Source organism: Anolis sagrei, chromosome 2 (genome assembly GCF_037176765.1).
Source record: "Anolis sagrei isolate rAnoSag1 chromosome 2, rAnoSag1.mat, whole genome shotgun sequence".
In the NCBI taxonomy this organism is placed as follows: Eukaryota; Metazoa; Chordata; class Lepidosauria; order Squamata; family Dactyloidae; genus Anolis; species Anolis sagrei.
In genome coordinates this window covers 7,282,708-7,300,086 of record NC_090022.1, presented here as the reverse complement: position 1 = coordinate 7,300,086, position 17,379 = coordinate 7,282,708, and the positions used below count along the sequence as shown (strand labels likewise).

The following is a 17,379-nucleotide window of genomic DNA, read 5'->3' as shown; positions in this document are numbered from 1 at the left end:
AGCAAACTTTGTTTGTGAGGTAACTTCTTCGCCAGAAAGCTACAGATCCAGATAGGTGCTTATAGAGAGACAAAGAGGCAGATTAGAGTTGAGTTCTTGCATGGAAGGAGTGTTTCCTCATGGACACCAAAAGACCACTTTGATTCTCTCTAAAATGACATAGAATCAGGAGAGAATACTTCTAGAACATGACCATATAGCCCGAAAAACCTGCAACAACCCATAATGTAAGCTGCTCAAGCAGGTTTCCAAGGCCAAGTGGGATTGAACTGCTCTGTTTGCCAAAACTGCAATCCAGTGTTCAAACTACGACACCTTGAGGTCACAAGAAAGCTTTATTTGACTCTCAAAATTTGGAAATGGGTAGAAGAAATAAATTTCAATGACCTTTCTAAAACAAACACAAATAATAATAATAATAATAATATTAATAATAATAATAATACTTTACATTCCTTCTCCTTGATGAGACTCAGAGCAATTACGATGCCTTGTTACAATGATATACAATGAAACACAAAGGCAAAGGCTTCTCCTTTCATTTCCGGTTCTGCAGGCGGTGCTCATCTCAGGCTCTTGGGGAGGTACTCATCTCTATTTCCAAGCCGAGGGGCCTGCGTTGTCTGTAGACACCTCCTGGTCGTGTGGCAGGCATGACTGCATGGAGGGTCCTTTTGCTTTTCCTGCCAAGGCAGTACCTATTGATCTACTTACATTTGCATGTTTTTGAACTGCTAGGTTGGCAGGAGCTAGGGCTAACTGTACTGTACTGTGGATTCAAACTGCCAATCTTCAGTTCAGCAGCACAAGGGTTTAACAATACAATAATTGTATTGTTATTGTTATTGCTTATATTGTTGTATTGTGGGCTCGGCCTCATGTAAGCCGCACCGAGTCCCTTGGGGAGATGGTAGCAGGGTATAAATAAAGTATTATTATTATTATCATTATTATTATTATTAACCCATTGCGCCACGCAGAAGACCTTACAGCTGAAAAAGCAGAAACCAGTGAGGATATCATATCAGTAGCGAATCTTCAACAGTAGCTTTGCACTAAGCTGAACCAGCCACGTTCTACCTCAAAGTGTGCCAGAAGATGATCCAAGGTGTTGTGAATCAAGTGTAATACTAGACAGGTGTTGGACTTCAACCTGTGATTGTGTCTAATGATCAGGGTATTCTGGATGTTGGGAATGACAACGAGGTTCATGTACCTAATAATGATGTTTCTATTGATGCAGAGAATGACAATGGGGTTCCTGGGTTGTTGTAGGTTTTCCGGGCTATATGGCCATGTTCTAGAGATATTTTCTTCTGACGTTTCGCCTGCACCTATGGCAAGCATCCTCAGAGGTAGTGAGGTCTGTTGGAAGTAGGAAAATGGGTTTATATATCTGTGGAAAGACCAGGGTGGGACAAAGGACTTTTGTCTGCTGGAGCTAGGTGTGAATGTTTCAACTGACCACCTTGATTAGCATTTAATGGCTTGGAAGTGCCATCTGGCTACGAATATTAAAAAAAACTCAAAAATTACATCAGCAAAACAACAGAGAGTAAACAATCAGGCACATCAAATCACCTCTCAAAGAAAGATTCCCCCAGGCACTTCCAAGCCATTAAATGCTAATCAAGGTGGTCAGTTGAAACATTCACACCTAACTCCAGCAGACAAAAGTCCTTTGTCCCACCCTGGTCTTTCCAAAGATATATAAACCCATTTTCCTACTTCCAACAGACCTCACTACCTCTGAGGATGCTTGCCACAGATGCAGGCGAAACGTCAGGAGAAAATGCCTCTAGAACATAGCCATATAGCCCGGAAAACCTACAACAACCCAGTGATTCTGGCCATGAAAGCCTTCGACAATACAATGGGGTTCCTGTTCAAAGTGACTTTTCAGATGAGAATGTTCCTGAAGGGTGTGGGGATGATGGTATGGTCCCTGGAAGAGGGTCTGAATTGCTACCAGAGACTTTGAGCCTGAGAAAAGCTCTTCACCTCAGTCAGCTACAGAAATTAATGAGCCTGTAGATAGAAGGCATGTTTTTAATCAGTTCAGGCAAACAACCCAATCTCTCAAGCGTTCTGCCAGGCTGAGAGAAAGATTGATAACAGAGTCAAGGCTGCAACGAAGTCCGTTCCTTGCTGCTTGGGACTATTAGCAGATTAGGGGATAAAAGTGCCAAGTACACTTGGCACTTTTGTCCCCTAGTTCAGACGAAGCATCGTTGGAAAATTAGTCAAGACCTCTTTTCTGGTTGTTGGAAGTCTTGCCTTGGTTAGATTAATGAGTTTCTTGATTCATGATTCAAGTTTTGGAGTGTTACCTTGGAAGTTTCTGTATTTGGTTTTCATTAATTTTGATGGACTAATTTCTTGCGCTGTGCTACTCTGCTGCTGAGTATGCATGCCCAATGTGGAACACATCTCACCACGCTAAAACAGTGGATGCAGCTCTTAATGATCTTGGAGTCATCGTGGACACCAAGTTAAACATGAGCCAACAATGTGATGTGGCGGCAAAAAAAGCCAATGGGATTTTGGCCTGCATCAATAGGAGCATAGTGTCTAGATCTAGGGAAGTCATGCTCCCCATGCTCTATTCCGCCTTGGTTAGACCACATCTGGAACATTGTGTCCAATTCTGGGCACCACAATTCAAGAGAGATATTGACAAGCTGGAATGTGTCCAGAGAATGAGGGCGACTAAAATGATCAAGGGTCTGGAGAACAAGCCCTCTGAGCAGCAGCTTAAGGAGCTGGGCATGTTTAGCCTGAAGAAGAGAAGGCTGAGAGGAGATATGATAGCCATGTATAAATATGTGAGAGGAAGCCACAGGGAGGAGGGAGCAAGCTTGTTTTCTGCTTCCCTGGAGACTAGGATGCAATGGAACAATGGCTTCAAACTACAAGAGAGGCGATTCCATCTGAACACGAGGAAGAACTTCCTGACTGTGAGAGCCGTTCAGCAGTGGAACTCTCTGCCCCGGAGTGTGGTGGAGGCTCCTTCTTTGGAAGCTTTTAAACAGAGGCTGGATGGCCATCTGTCAGGGGTGATTTGAATGCAACATTCCTGCTTCTTGGCAGGGGGTTGGGCTGGATGGCCCATGAGGTCTCTTCCAACTCTTTGATTCTATGATTCTAATGAGACATGCCACATTATCATGGGGTGTCTGTGCCCTACACCACCGGAGAAATTACACTGTTTAGCCGGTATTGCACCACCTGACATCCACCGGGAAGTAGCAACCAATAGTGAAAGGACCAAGGCAGTGACATTTCCAGCCCCCTGTTTGTATATCAGCCAGCACATCAAGAAATAGTTTTCTAAGATCTACAGAGACACTAGTTGGAACACCTCAGCAAGTGAGAGTCCAAAAGTGGCAGGCTAAAACCCAGAACCTCAATCATGGCTGATACCAAATGAGAGACTCCCCCCTGGGCACACAGTGAAGGGAACTATTTCTAATTGGCAAATTAGTGATTCTAAAAAGATAATCAGTCTCTGTGAGGTTTGAAGCAAAAATCCTTTTATTTCAAGTGTGGCCACACTTGGACAGATCAGCCCAGACAATGTAGTGTCTTTCAGAAAACAAGCTGTCTGTGCCATTTGATTTCTCAGTTCCTTCTTATACACTTTTCCTGCTGTGTCATGAAACAGATCCGTCCCATTCCGGAATAGTCTTTCAAAAACATGTTCTTTCACCTTCTTGTCACTTCGACGCCTACAAAGCTGATAACCTTCTACACACTAAGAGCAAACATACATGTTATGACTTCAGACTCCTTCTTGGATGTCATCCTGCCCCATGTCCTTGGCGACTCTGCCATCCTGTCTTTCAAATCTCCTATCTTCCTTTCAGCCTTCACTGTTTTGTAGGCCAAAGGACAAACCTCTGTCTTAGGCTTGCATTTTCAGCATTTTCAACATCTCTTTCACCCAATAAGCTCTATTCACCCCTTCACTAGAGCACTGGGTGACTTGGAAGGTGTTGAACAGACTGCGCTCGGGCACCACGAGATGCAGAGCCAACCTCAAGAAATGGGGCTACAAAGTGGAATCCACGACATGCGAGTGTGGAGAAGAGCAAACCACTGACCACCTGCTGCAATGCACCCTGAGCCCTGCCACATGCACAAGGGAGGACCTTCCTATAGTAACACCAGAGGCACTCCAAGTGGCCAGATACTGGTCAAAGGACATTTAATCAACTACCAAGCTTGCAAAGTTTGTGTTTTGTTTGTTTGTTAAAAATGCAATATCCTGACACGATAAATAAATAATTTCCTGGACTATTTGTTCCTGCTTATCTTTCTACCTGTGATGATGTGTAACTTTTATTCTCATGTTTATGTGTAATTTAAACAGTAGTTTATGGATGGTAAGTATGAAGGAATATATTTTGTTGGAGATGGTGGCTTGGCGTTAGCTGAGTTGCCATAGCAACAGGGACGGAGCCAACTGCCTCTTCACGGGGCAGCTGTTTTGAGAAAGTCAGTCAGTAAGCCGGTGAGCTACTGGGAAGACTGAGTCTCTGGGTGGAGATTCAGGGAATGTGTCTGTAGCCCGTGTGCTATAGGGAAGACTGAATCTCTGGGTGGAGATTCAGGGAATTAATTGGTGACCAAAGGGGTTACAGAAAAGGACCCAGTAGTGATAAAACTACAGGGGGTTATTGATTCTGAGTTAAGAATCAAGGTTTGGCTGGGAGCCAATTCTGTTAATAAGCCTTTAGCTTATTTGTTTTATTAGGACCGTTGTCCAGAAGAGTTACATCTGCTTATAGAAACCTCTTGAAGTCTGTGCCTGAGATTACTCATGAAACCTTACTAATGTAACCAATCAAGATTTGTGCCTCTTGTGAAGAAACAGTTAAACATGTTGTAGTCCTGTTAAAATAAACTTGTTACTGTTTTCCTCAAGCCTTGCCTGATACAGTTTCTCTCAAGGCAAACAGCCTGCATAAGAAGTAAAGTCAGCCAGGGACAGTAAACGCTACGCTATCAAATGAATAAAGCCTTCTGTAATTAATAGTCCCTTTATAAAATAGCTCCTAAGCTGATATTGATCGTTGCCCGGCTTCCCTCACAGATTAGGTGGCAGTAAGTTTAACCACACTCCTTCACACTACCTAATTGGATTTACCTAATTTTATGGAGTGTTTTTTTTTTTTTACTGCTACTGCTTTTAAACTATCTTCAATAAACTGCTTGCGTTTCTATTCAACTGTCTTGTGTTTAAAGTCAGAGGGCTTTTCTGGCCCGGAGTGCAACAACGGGACGGAATCAATACAAAGGCTAGAGCTGCTTTCTGTCCAGCTGTTTTCTTCATTGTGTGAATATTCTGGTGCCGTGTGAGTTTTTAGGTGTCGTTTGAGGTGTGATTTTTGACGGAAGCATTTCCCACACTCCAGGCATGTGTATGATTTCTCTTCCGTGTGGCTATTCTGGTGTCCTTTGAGACGCGATATGCAGCTGAAACTCTTCCCGCACTCCGGGCATTGATAGGGTCTCTCTCCTCTGTGATTCATTTCATGCACAGTGAGATTTCTCTTTTCAACAAAGTATTTCCCACACTCAAAGCATTTATAAGGCTTCTGTCCTGTGTGGATTTTTTGGTGTTTATTGAGGTTTGATTTTATACAGAAGCATTTCCCACACTCCAGGCATGTGTACAGTTTCTCTTCTGTATGGCTGTTCTGGTGTGTTTTGAGGCGCGAGACGTAGCTGAAGCTCTTCCCACACTCCAGGCATTTATAGGGTTTGTCTCCTCTGTGATTCAGCTCATGCTCATTGAGGTATTTCTTTTCAGCAAAGCCTTTCCCACACTCCTGGCATTTATACGGCTTCTCTCCCGTGTGGTTCTTTTGGTGTTTGTCGAGGTCTGCTTTTTGACGGAAACATTTCCCACACTCCAGGCATGTGTATAATTTCTCAGTATGGCTGTTGTGGTGTCCTTTGAGACGTGATATGCAGCTAAAACTCTTCCCGCACTCCAGGCATTGATAGGGTCTCTCTCCTCTGTGATTCATTTCGTGCAGAACGAGATTTCTCTTTTCAGCAAAGTCTTTTCCACACTCCAGGCATTTATATGGCTTCTCTCCCGTGTGGGTTTTTTGGTGTCTGTTGAGGTGGGCTTTTAGACGGAAGCATCTTCCACACTCCAGGCATTTATGCGGCTTGTCCATCATATGGGATTTTTCATCGTTATCAAGGGGTATTCTACATCCGGAACTTTCTTCCAATTGGGAGCATTTAGGTTGACTTGGACTCTCTTGCCCATCATCACCTCAAAAGAAGAGAGACACAAAAAGAGTAAGAGTAAGAAGGCATGAGAAAAGAGAAGTGTGGCAATTTTTAAATTGCCTGGTGTTAGCACAGGAGGTGAATCACCAGCTGCAGTAAATCTTGCCAACCAAAAGGTTGACAGTTCAAAGCCTGGATCAGGGTGAGCTCCTGTCCTTTAGCCCAGCTCCCAGCCCACCTAGCAATGTGAATACATAAATAGGTACCGCACTATTGGGGCATGTAAAGAAATCGGTTAGTGTGTGTTAACTGGAATGGTTAGACCACACCTGGAATATTGTATCCAATATTCCGCATTGAGTCGCTTGTTAAGGGCTGAAAAATGCGGTATAGAAATAAAGCAAATAAATAAATAATAAATTCTGGGCTCCACAATTGAAGAGAGATATTGACAAGCTGAAATGTGTCCAGAGAAAGGTGACTAAAATGATCAAGGGTCTGGAGAACAAGTCCTATGAGGAGCGGCTTAAAGAGCTGGGCATGTTTAGTCTGAAGAAGAGAAGACTGAGAGGAGACACGATGATAGCCATGTATAAATCTGTGAGAGGAAGCCACAGGGAGGAGGGAGCAAGCTTGTTTTCGGCTGCTCTGGAGACTAGGACGCGGAACAACGGCTTCAAACTACAAGAAAGGAGATTCCACCTGAAGATTAGGAAGAATTTTCTGAAATTTGCTGAGAGCTGTTCAGCAGTGGAACTCTTTGCCCTGGAATGTGATGGAGGCTTTTTCTTTGGAGGCTTTTAAAGCAGAGGCTGGATGGGCATCTGTCGGGCATGCTTTGAATGCAATTTTTCTACTTCTTGGCAGGGGGTTGGACTGGATGGCCCATGAGGTCTCTTCCAACTCTATGATTCGATTAATCTATTATATGATTCTATTATTCTAAATGCAAGGCACAAAGCCGGTTGGTTGGGCCAGGCCCTGGATCTAGCTGAGCCTGGAAGTTTTGGTTACAGTTACATTTTTAGGCTTGAGCTGTGCAGCTGCTGTCATGACCTTATTTCCTGGTTTTGTGTGAAGCCAGGAAATTAGGGCATTCCCGAGACCTATCCTGTGTATATTTAAAATCTGGGAGAGGATTGCCATGGAAACCAGAGCAATACAGGGGAGGGGCCGGGGTGAGGTGTGAGGAAAATAAACTGTCAGTTGGAACTTTGTTGCATTCCCTAATACATGCTTTTGAATTAAAGCAAACTTTGTTTGTGAGGTAACTTCTTCACCAGAAAGCTACAGATCCACACAGGTGCTTACAGAGAGACGAAGAGGCAGTTTAGAGTTGAGTTCTTGCATGGAAGGAGTGTTAACTCATGGACACCAAAATACCATTTTAAATCTCTCTAAAAGTACATAGAATCATAGAATCATAGAGTTGGAAGAGACCTCGTGGGCCATCCAGTCCAACCCCCTGCCAAGAAGCAGGACAATCGCATTCAAAGCACCCCCAACAGATGGCCACCCAGTCTCTGTTTAAAGGAGCCTTCAGCACACTTCGGGAAGAGAGTTCCACTGCTGAACAGCTCTCACAGTTAGGAAGTTCTTCCTTATGTTCAGGTGGAATCTCCTCTCTTGTAGTTTGAAGCCATTGCTCCATTGTGTCCTAGTCTCCAGGGAAGCAGAAAACAGGCTTGCTCTCTCCTCCCTATGACTTCCCCTCACATATTTATACATGGCTATCATGTCTCCTCTCAGTCTTCTCTTCTGCAGGCTAAACATGCCCAGCTCTTTAAGCCACTCCTCATAGCGTTTCTCTCCAGGCCCTTGATCATTTTAGTTGCCCTCCTCTGGACACATTGACTCACATTATGCGAGTCAATGCAACTGATCAAATGATTGTATGTATGTTGTTCTGTATTACGAAGAGTAGACTACTTGTTCTTTATTGATCATCTGCATGGCATATTTTCTTTCTCTGGCAAGACAGTGTGTGGACTGATCAAACGTGAAATATGTGTCATTTTCATTACACCATACGTGCTAAAAGCAGGAAGGTATTAATGAAAGCAATTCTATCAAAAAGGAGGAAGTTTACGAACAAGACAAGACGGAGCGACAGCACCCCCTGTGGCTAGAACTGAGCACAGCCTCCAAGATGCCAAAAGATGGCAAAGCCTATGTATACCTCTATCTATGTTGTCTGTTTTCTCATTGTATAAATGGCATTAAATGTTTTCTGTATATGTGTTCTGTGATCCGCCCTGAGTCCCCTTTGGGGTGAGAAGGGTGGAATATGAACACTGTAAATAAATAATAAATACTGACAAAGAGGCAGAGGGATCCTTACCGAAAGAAGCCAACGCCTTATAATTCTCTCCCATGACATCCCGGTGCAGGGCCTGTTGGTCCGGATCCAGCAGGACCCACTCTTCCTCACTGAAATGTACAGACACATCCTCAAAAGTCACCTGAAAGAGGAGGATTAGGATACACAGATCAATAATGCTTACCTACTATCAAGTAGAATCAATGTATATCTAAGCTAATTGATTGGAGGTTAGAACAACACATGTTTAAAGAATCATACAATCATAGGAGATTCCACCTGAACATGAGGAAGAACTTCCTGACTGTGAGAGCTGTTCAGTAGTGGAACTCTCTGCCCCGGGGCGTGATGGAGGCTCCTTCTTTGGAAGCTTTTAAACAGAGGCTGGATGGCCATCTGTCAGGGGTGATTTGAATGCAATATTCCTGCTTCTTGGCAGGGGGTTGTAGTGGATGGCCCATGAGGTCTCTTCCCACTCTTTGATTCCATGATTCTATAGAATCCTAGAGTTGGAAGAGACCTCATGGGCCACCTACTCCAACCCCATTCTGCCAAGGAGTAGGAAAATTGCATTCAAAGCACCCTCAACAGATGGCCATCCAGCCTCTGCTTAAAAGCCTCCAAAGAAGGAGCCCCCACCACACTCTGCGGCAGATGGTTCCACTGCTGAACAGCTCTTGCAGTCAGGAAGTTCTTCCTCATGTTCAGGTGGAATCTCCTTTCTTTCCTGTAGTTTGAAGCCACTGCTCCACATCCTAGTTTCCAGGGCAGCTCCCTCCTTCCTATTACTTCTCCTCACATATTTATATATGGCTATCTTCTCAACCTTCTCCTCTTCATGCTAAACATGCCCAGCTCTTTAAGCCATTCCTCATAGGGCTTGTTCTCTAGATCCTTGATCATGTTAGTCGCCCTCCTCTGGAGCGAGCCAGCCTACCAACCAGATACTCTCCAGCAGGTGTTTAGAGACCCTCCTTCTATCTTTAACTGCCATTCCACTGGCCCCTGTGGGGGCCAGACTACCAACCAGGTACTCTCCACCAACTGTTTAGAGACTTTCCCTCCATCTTTAACTGCCATTCCACCAGCCACTGAGTGGGAGTGTTCAGAACTCGGGATTCAGTTCAAAGTGAAAAGCACCATGTGTGCCCTAATGGAAGATGAAATCCTTGGGAAGTCTGATCTGGCCACGGTGGTCCATGCTCTTGTTACATCCCGAACAGATTACTGCAATGCGCTCTACGTGGGGTTGCCTTTGAAGACTGTTCGGAAACTTCAACTAGTCCAGTGGGCAGCAGCTAGACTTCTCACTGGTGCATCATAAAGAGAGCATACCACCCCTCTGTTATGTCAGCTCCACTGGCTGCCGATTCAGTTCCAAGCACAATTCAAAGTGCTGGTTTTGACCTATAAAACCCTATACGGCTCTGGCCCAGCGTACCTGTCCGAACGTATCTCCTTCTACGTCCCACCTCGGAGTTTAAGATCTTCTGGGGAAGCCCTGCTCTCGGCCCCACCTCTATCATAAGTGAGATTGGCGGGGACGAGGGACAGGGCCTTCTCGGTGGTGGCCCCCCACCTGTGGAATTCACTCCCCGGGGAAATTAGATCATCGTCACCCTCCTGTCTTTCAGAAGGAAATTAAAAACATGGATATGGGGCCAGGCCTTTGGGTAACTGACAATGGACAATGACAACTAAAGCTTTGGAAACGGCAAAAGCGGAATGAATTTATTAATTACGGACTTGGCAAAATGATGGCCACCAGGCTGGCATTTTATTGTATTTTTTATTGTATTAATGTTTTAACTGTTATAATTTATTGTTACTATGTATATTACTGTGTGAATTGTAGGCATCAACGTATGTCGGTTGGAAGCCGCCCTGAGTCCCCCTTCGGAGGTTGAGAAGGGCGGGGTAGAAATACCCGAAATAATAAAAATAAATAAATTAAAGAACAGTATACTGAGATCACTTAAAAAGAAACTTGGGCAGAAGCAGAAAACAGATCAATAAAAGGAACTTTCTGTTAGGGAAAACTTCCCTAAATTATACAGTAGAGCACCCAAAAACAATTAGGATACAAGAGTTGAGCATCAGCGCTTTAGCAAGCAGAGCATGAAGTGCCGTGTGATGTAGTTGTAAAGAATTCAGAGCTTAGGAGGATAACACGCCGAGTACAATCTAAGAAAATCACAAAAAGATTTATTTACAACTAGCCGTCCCCTGCCACGCATTGCTGTGGCCCAGTCTGTGTATATGTGTTTTGTGTGTATATATGTGGCCAATTTGTGTGTGCATATGCTGCCAATTTGCTACCGAGCACAATTCAAAGTGCTTGCTTTAGCCTATAAAGCCCTAAACGATTCCAGCCCAGCTTACCTGTCCGAACGTATCTCCTCCTATGAACCATCTAGGACAGCGTTTCTCAACCTGGGGGTCAGAACCCCTTGGGGGGTCGTGAGGGGGTGCCAGAGGGGTGAGCAAAGACCAGGGTGGGACAAAGGACTATTGTCTGCTGGAGCCTGCAGTTACCATTAAATGCTAATCAAGGTGGTCAGTTGAAACTTTCACACCTAGCTCCAGCAGACAAGAGTTCTTTGTCTCACCCTGGTCATTCCACAGATATATAAACCCATTTTCTGACTTCCAACAGACCTCACTACCTCTGAGGATGCTTGCCATAGATGCAGGCGAAACGTCAGGAGAGAATGCCTCTAGACCATGGCCATATAGCCCGGAAAAACCTACAACAACCCAGTGATTCCGGCCATGAAAGCCTTCGACAATACATTAAACATTACATTTTTATTTATATAGACAAGAAATAATTTCATGTTTTAATAATCAAGAACTGGATGTAAACTACTCTAACACCCATCTCTTCTACGATTTCAAGAGAGAGAATATCTCAATCACAACATCTCTCCTGACACACAAGCAGAGAGAGATCTCAAAGCACACAGCACATACTCTCCATACTCAAATGTAAGAATGCAGAAGTCAGATTCAAAAAGCTTGCAGTAGAAAAGTATCAGAATGAGAGCAGAAACAGACAGGAGAGAAGAAAAATATACCTTCCAAATGTCATACAGGAGACATAGAGGAAGGGGATTCAATCAGCCTATACCAGTGGTTCTCAACCTCCCTAATGCCGTGACCCCTTAATACAATTCTCATATTGTGGTGACCTCCAACCATAACATTATTTTGTTCCTACTTCACAACTGTAATTTTGCTGCTGTTATGAATCGTCACGTTAGTATCTGATCTGCAGGATGTATTTTCATTCACTGGACCAAATTCGGCACAAATGCCTGATACGCCCAAATTTTAATTCTAGTGGGATTGAAGGGGAGATTGATGCTGTCATTTGGGAGTTGTAGTTGCTGAGATTCATAGTTCACATACAATCAAAGAGCATTCTGAACTCCACCAACGACTGAATTGAACCAATCTTGGCACACAAAACTCCTATGACCAACAATAAATACTGGAAGGGTTTGATAGGCATTGACCTTGAGTTTTGGGATTGTAGTTCACCTTTATCCAGAAAGCACTGTGGACTCAAACAATGATGGATCTGGACCAAACTTGGCACAAATACTCAACATGCCCAAATGTGAATACTGGAAGAGGTTAGAGAAAATAGACCTTGACATTTGGGAGTTGTAGTTGCTGGGATTTATAGTTCACCAAACAATCAAAGAGCATTCTGAACTCCAACAATGAGAGAATTGGGCTAAACTTCCTACACAGAACCCCCATGACCAATAGAAAATACTGTGTTTTCTGATGGTCTTTGGTGACCCCTCTGATACCCCCTCATGACCCCCCAGGGGTCCCGACCCCCAGGTTGAGAAACACTGGCCTATACTAAACTAATTGCTCCTCGCCGAAGACTTGGGACTTGGACAGTGTAGGGTTGAATTCCAACACTTTCAAGGCACATTAAGTGCTCTTGGGCAAATCCATAATTATCTCCAGTTCATTTCTACTTCCATTCTTTTACCTGATCCTGTTTGACAGAAGCCACTTCTCTTGAATCAGAAGGTGATGTGATATTAGGTTGTCCCAGCATCCTTGGCTCATCTCCTGTAAAGTCCCAAAGGGAAAAACAGAAAGGTAAACTTAATTTCTGTTACGGTAAGTTGTAGCAGGATCAAGTGTGTGTGTTAAAGAAAACCCTTATGATGTTAATTATTATGTGCAGCTGGTAATGTAGGTCAGTCAGCATGTTTGAACTACACCCGGTGGGGTATAACTGTATGGATTTTGGAATACAGTTTGGAGAAGCAATATGCTGCTCTGAAGGAGATGCTGTAATGCTGCTAGGCTCTAACAGCAATACCCTTTGCTGTGGTGGAATAGATCACTCTAACCAAAAGGTCATGAGTTCGAAGCCAGCCTGGGTTGGAGTGGGTTTCCAACCAATTGTGTAGCCTGTTGTCGACCTTTGCAACCCGAAAGACAGTTGCATCTGTCGAGTAGGAAAATTAGGTACCACCTTAAAGTGTGGGGAGGCTAAATTAACTAATTTATGAGGCCATAAAACAGACTCCAGCAAAGCACTCCAGCAAAAAAGCATTTGGGGGGAATGCGGAAGTACTTCATCAGTGTCGCAGATGGATGAAAGCGACAGCTCCCCTGGCGGCCAGAAAAAGTGAAATAGCCTCTGTGTATGTCTGTATATGTTGTATGTCAAAATTGGCATTGAATGTTTGCCATATATGTGTACACTGTAATCCGCCCTGAGTCCCCTGCGGGGTGAGAAGGACGGAATATAAATGCAGTAAATAAATAAAATAGCTGTTTACTCAAGGTTTATGTTTTGCCCTCTCATTTGAATGAAAATAAAAAAGCCTTATTCTGTTACTTAAAAGGACTATGTAAGTTTGTTGCACTGTTTGATTTTGTATGCAACACTGCAGTTTATTTGAAGTTCAACAGGGACAAATGTAAGATACTCCACTTTGGCAGAAAAAACGAAATGCAAAGATACAGAATGGGGGACAATGCCTGGCTTGAGAACAGTACGTGTGAAAAAGATCTTGGAGTCCTTGTGGACAACAAGTTAAACATGAGCCAACAATGTGATGTGGCGGCAAAAAAAGCCGCCACATCAATAGGAACATACTGTCTAGATCTGGGGAAGTCATGCTCCCCATGTTCTATTCTGCTTTGGTTAGACCACACCTGGAATATTGTGTCCAATTCTGGGCACCACAATTGAAGAGAGATATTGACAAGCTGGAATGTGTCTAGAGGAGGGCTACTAAAATGATCAAGGGTCTGGAGAACAAGCCCTATGAGGAGCGGCTTAAGGAGCTGGGCATGTTTAGCCTGAAGAAGAGAAGGCTGAGAGGAGATATGATAGCCATGTAGAAATATGTGAGAGGAAGCCAGGGAGCAAGCTTGTTTTCTGCTTCCCTGGAGACTAGGACGCAATGGCTTCAAACTCCAAGAAAGGAGATTCCATCTGAACATGAGGAAGAACTTCCTGTGAGAGCCGTTCAGCAGTGGAACTCTCTGCCCCGGAGTGTAGTGGAGGCTCCTTCTTTGGAAGCTTTTAAGCAGAGGCTGGATGGCCATCTGTCAGGGGTGATTTGAATGCAATATTCCTGCTTCTTGGCCGAATGGGGTTGGACTGGATGGCCCATGAGGTCTCTTCCAACTCTTTGATTCTATGATTCTATTCTATGATTCTTTGATTCTATGATTATCTCTGCTGATAACAGTAAAGGTTTTTTTTGTTCCTTTTCCCTCTTGCTTGTGTGTCTTTTGCAATTGGACCTGACTAAAATCCGCTTCTACGCAAAAATTTCTTCTTTTGTTTTTCCAAATACATTTTAGGTCCCAAAATGGTTTACAATTAAAACAACACAATGGGAGATTCTGAACAAAAGAGAAAGAAAGTCTAATGTGGCATCAACTCTCATGGGATGCACCCAGTTCCATATAATAACACCTTGGATTAATACATCCTGGCCTAAATACTATTCAAGGCAAGTATTATTAGGGATCTGATAGATCATCATATATTTTGAGGGCCCTTGAGACCAAGCAAAAGACGACATCTTACCTAGTGGAGCAGCACCTCTGTCCTCCTCCAGTGTGGTCCACCCAGAAGAGAATGTCTTGCTGGTATCCAATGGGGCCTCCTGGGCTTGAAGGACCTCTCTCTCCTGCCGCTCTTCCTGCAGCGCCTTCTCCTCTTGGTCCCGACTCAGGAGGAAGCCTTCAGCCAAGGCCACGGCCTGGGAACTGGTCTCTGCCCCACATTCCCTCACCCAGCGCTCCATCTCTGGAGGAAGGATGGCCAGGAACTGCTCCAGGATCACCAGGTCCAGCATCTCCGCCTTTGTATGTTCCTCAGGTTTCAGCCACTGGCAACAGAGAAAGTGGAGGTGGCTGCAAACCTCTCGGGGCCCCTTGGCTTCTTGGAAGGAGAACTGCTGGAAGCACTGGAACTGAGTGTCTGAACTGGATGACTTCTTATTCAGGACATCCTCCCCTGTTCTCCCACAGAATCCAACTCTTCTCCTGCCCCACGTTTCATTGGGCTCTCTTCCTTCTTCAGGGCTGGTCTGGTTTGGCTCCTCTACCTTCCCTCCTGGCTCCAAAACAGTTTCCATCCTGGTTGAAGAACCTCTTCCCTTCTCCATACTATTATATCATGAAGCAAAGGCTAGACAACACAACAGGGAGTTTAAGTCAAGGTTACTCTACAACAGTGGATCTCAACCTGTGGACCGCGGGCCAACAATGGGTCACGAGAATGAAAATCTGGTCTGTGAACCTACTTTCTCATTATTTATTTATTTACTTTTTAATTTTATTTATGCTCCTTTCCGCAGAGCTGACCAATCCTGTCTCTTTTGGTACTAATATTGGAGTGTGGACCCTGGTCTAAGTGGTCCCTGGTCAAACTGGGCCTTGTTCAAAGTGGGCCTTGTTCAAAGTGGTCCCTGGTCAAAGTGGGCCCTGGTCAAGTGGTCTTCACTCAAGAGGGCCCTAGTGAAAGTGGACCCAGGTCAAGTGGTCCCCGGTCAAAGTGAGCCTCATTCAAAGTGGTCCCCGGTCAAAGTGGGCCCTGGTCAAGTTGGGCCCTGGTGAAGTGGTCTTTGGTCAAGTGGTTCCTAGTGAAAATGGGCCCTAGTCAAGTGGTCTCCGGTCCAGTGGGCCCTAGTTAAAGTGGGCCCTGGTTAAAGTGGGCCCTGGTCAAGTGGTCTCTGGTCAAGTGGGTCCTTGTTAAAGTGGGCCCTAGTTAAAGTGGGCCCTGGTCAAGTGGTCTCCAGTCAAGTGGTCTCCGGTCAAGTGGTCTCCGGTCAAGTGGTCCCTAGTCAAAGCGGGCCTAGTTAAAGTGGGCCCTGGTTAAAGTGGTCCTCGGTCAAAGTGGGCCCTGATCAAAGTGGGCCCTGGTCAAAGTGGTCCCTGGTCAAATGGTCCCTTAGTCAAAGTGGGGCCTGATCAAAGTGGCCCCTGGTCAAGTGGTCTTTGGTCAAGTGGGCCCTAGTGAAAGTGAGGCCTGATCAAAGTGGACCCTGGTCAAGTGGTCTCTGGTCAAGTGGCCCCTAGTAAAAGTGGCCCCTGGTTAAAGTGGTCCCTGGTCAAAGTGGGCCTGGTTAAAGTGGAACCTAGTCAAAGTGGGCCCTGGTCAAAGTGGTCCCTGGTCAAGTGACCCCTACTAAAAGTGGTCCTTGGTCATAGTGGGCCCTGGTCAAAGTTGGCCTGGTCAAAGTGGGCCCCAATCAAAGTAGTCCCTGGTCAAAGTGGTTCCCGGTCGAGTGGTCCCTTAGTCAAAGCAGGCCCTGGTTAATGTGGTCCCTGATCAAAGTGGGCTCTGGTCAAGTGGTCCCTTAGTCAAAGTGGGCCTGGTTAAAGTAGTCCCTGGTCAAGTGGGCTCTAGTCAAAGTGGACCCTGGTTAAAGTGAATGAAAATACATCCTGCATATTGAATATATTTACATGAAAATTCTTAACAGTAGCAAAAATACAGTTCTGAAGTAGCAACAAAATAATTGTATGGTTGGGGGTCACCACAACATGAGGAACTGGATCAAAGGGTTGTGGCATTAGGGAGGTTGCGAACCACTGGTGAACGGTGTGATGGGGCAGCTTAAAAAGCCAATGGGGTTCTAGGCTGCATCAATAGGGGTTGTAGTATCGAGACTGAGTGAAGTCCTAGTCGCACTCTCTTTTGCATTGGTCGGAAATAACCTGGACTAACCCTGAGTCCAGTTCTGGGCACAGCAAAGAGAGAGACACAGGTGGTGGGCCTTTGCCTTCCCTCTCTCTTTAGAGGCACCTGGCCTTTCTTTGCAAGCCATCACCTGCATGCTCAAGGCTGCCTAATGCTCCCCACTCTTCCATCAAAACTATTTAAAGCTCCCCAAATAGGGAGCGAGGGAGGAAGACTCACCTTGTTACCCAGAAAGAGAAGGAGCAGAGCCAGCTTCCCCTCTTCCTTTGCTGGCACAGCATCTCTTCCAGGCCCCTTTCTGGGGAGGAGGGCACCCCCCTTTCCCCGCCCCCTTTCCCAGGGAACTTAACCCTTTTGGGCCCAGCCTCCAATGCAACACTGCCTGGGCTCTGCCAGGGAGGGCAGCATTGTCTTGAATGAAGCAGAGAGCCTTGTCAAAAGCATTCATGGCCAGAATACTGTGTTGTTATAGGTTTTTCAGGCTGTATGGCCATGTTCGAGGAGCACTCTCTCCTGACATTTCACCTGCATCTGTGGCAGGCATCCTCAGAGGTTGTGAGGTCTGTTGGAAACTAGGAAAATTGGATTTATATATCTGTGGACTAAT

The 17,379-nt window shown here is 45.0% G+C and overlaps 1 protein-coding gene across 1 annotated transcript; it reads right to left on the bottom strand.

The window, feature by feature from the left end:
- Positions 1-3,516: 3,516 nt before the first annotated feature.
- Positions 3,517-17,177, bottom strand: LOC132765803 (zinc finger protein 25-like). Its single transcript, XM_067465307.1, has 5 exons — positions 16,992-17,177; positions 14,652-15,257; positions 12,582-12,664; positions 8,591-8,711; positions 3,517-6,292 (listed from the first exon to the last, which is right to left on the bottom strand). The coding sequence occupies exons 2-5, from the start codon at positions 15,232-15,234 to the stop codon at positions 5,223-5,225; spliced, it is 1,857 nt and encodes a 618-aa protein (XP_067321408.1). The 5' UTR covers positions 15,235-15,257; positions 16,992-17,177; the 3' UTR covers positions 3,517-5,222.
- Between the last annotated feature and the right edge of the window lie 202 nt (positions 17,178-17,379).

Bases quoted from the DNA above. Each gene is read 5' to 3' on its own strand.
- LOC132765803 (XM_067465307.1), bottom strand. From the start codon at position 15,234: ATGGAGAAGGGAAGAGGTTCTTCAACCAGGATGGAAACTGTTTTGGAG. The intron at 12,665-14,651 runs GTAAGATGTCGT...GGGACTTTACAG, and splicing joins CAGAGGTGCTGCTCCACTAG to GAGATGAGCCAAGGATGCTG. The intron at 8,712-12,581 runs GTAAAAGAATGG...CTCCTCTTTCAG, and splicing joins CTTCTGTCAAACAGGATCAG to GTGACTTTTGAGGATGTGTC.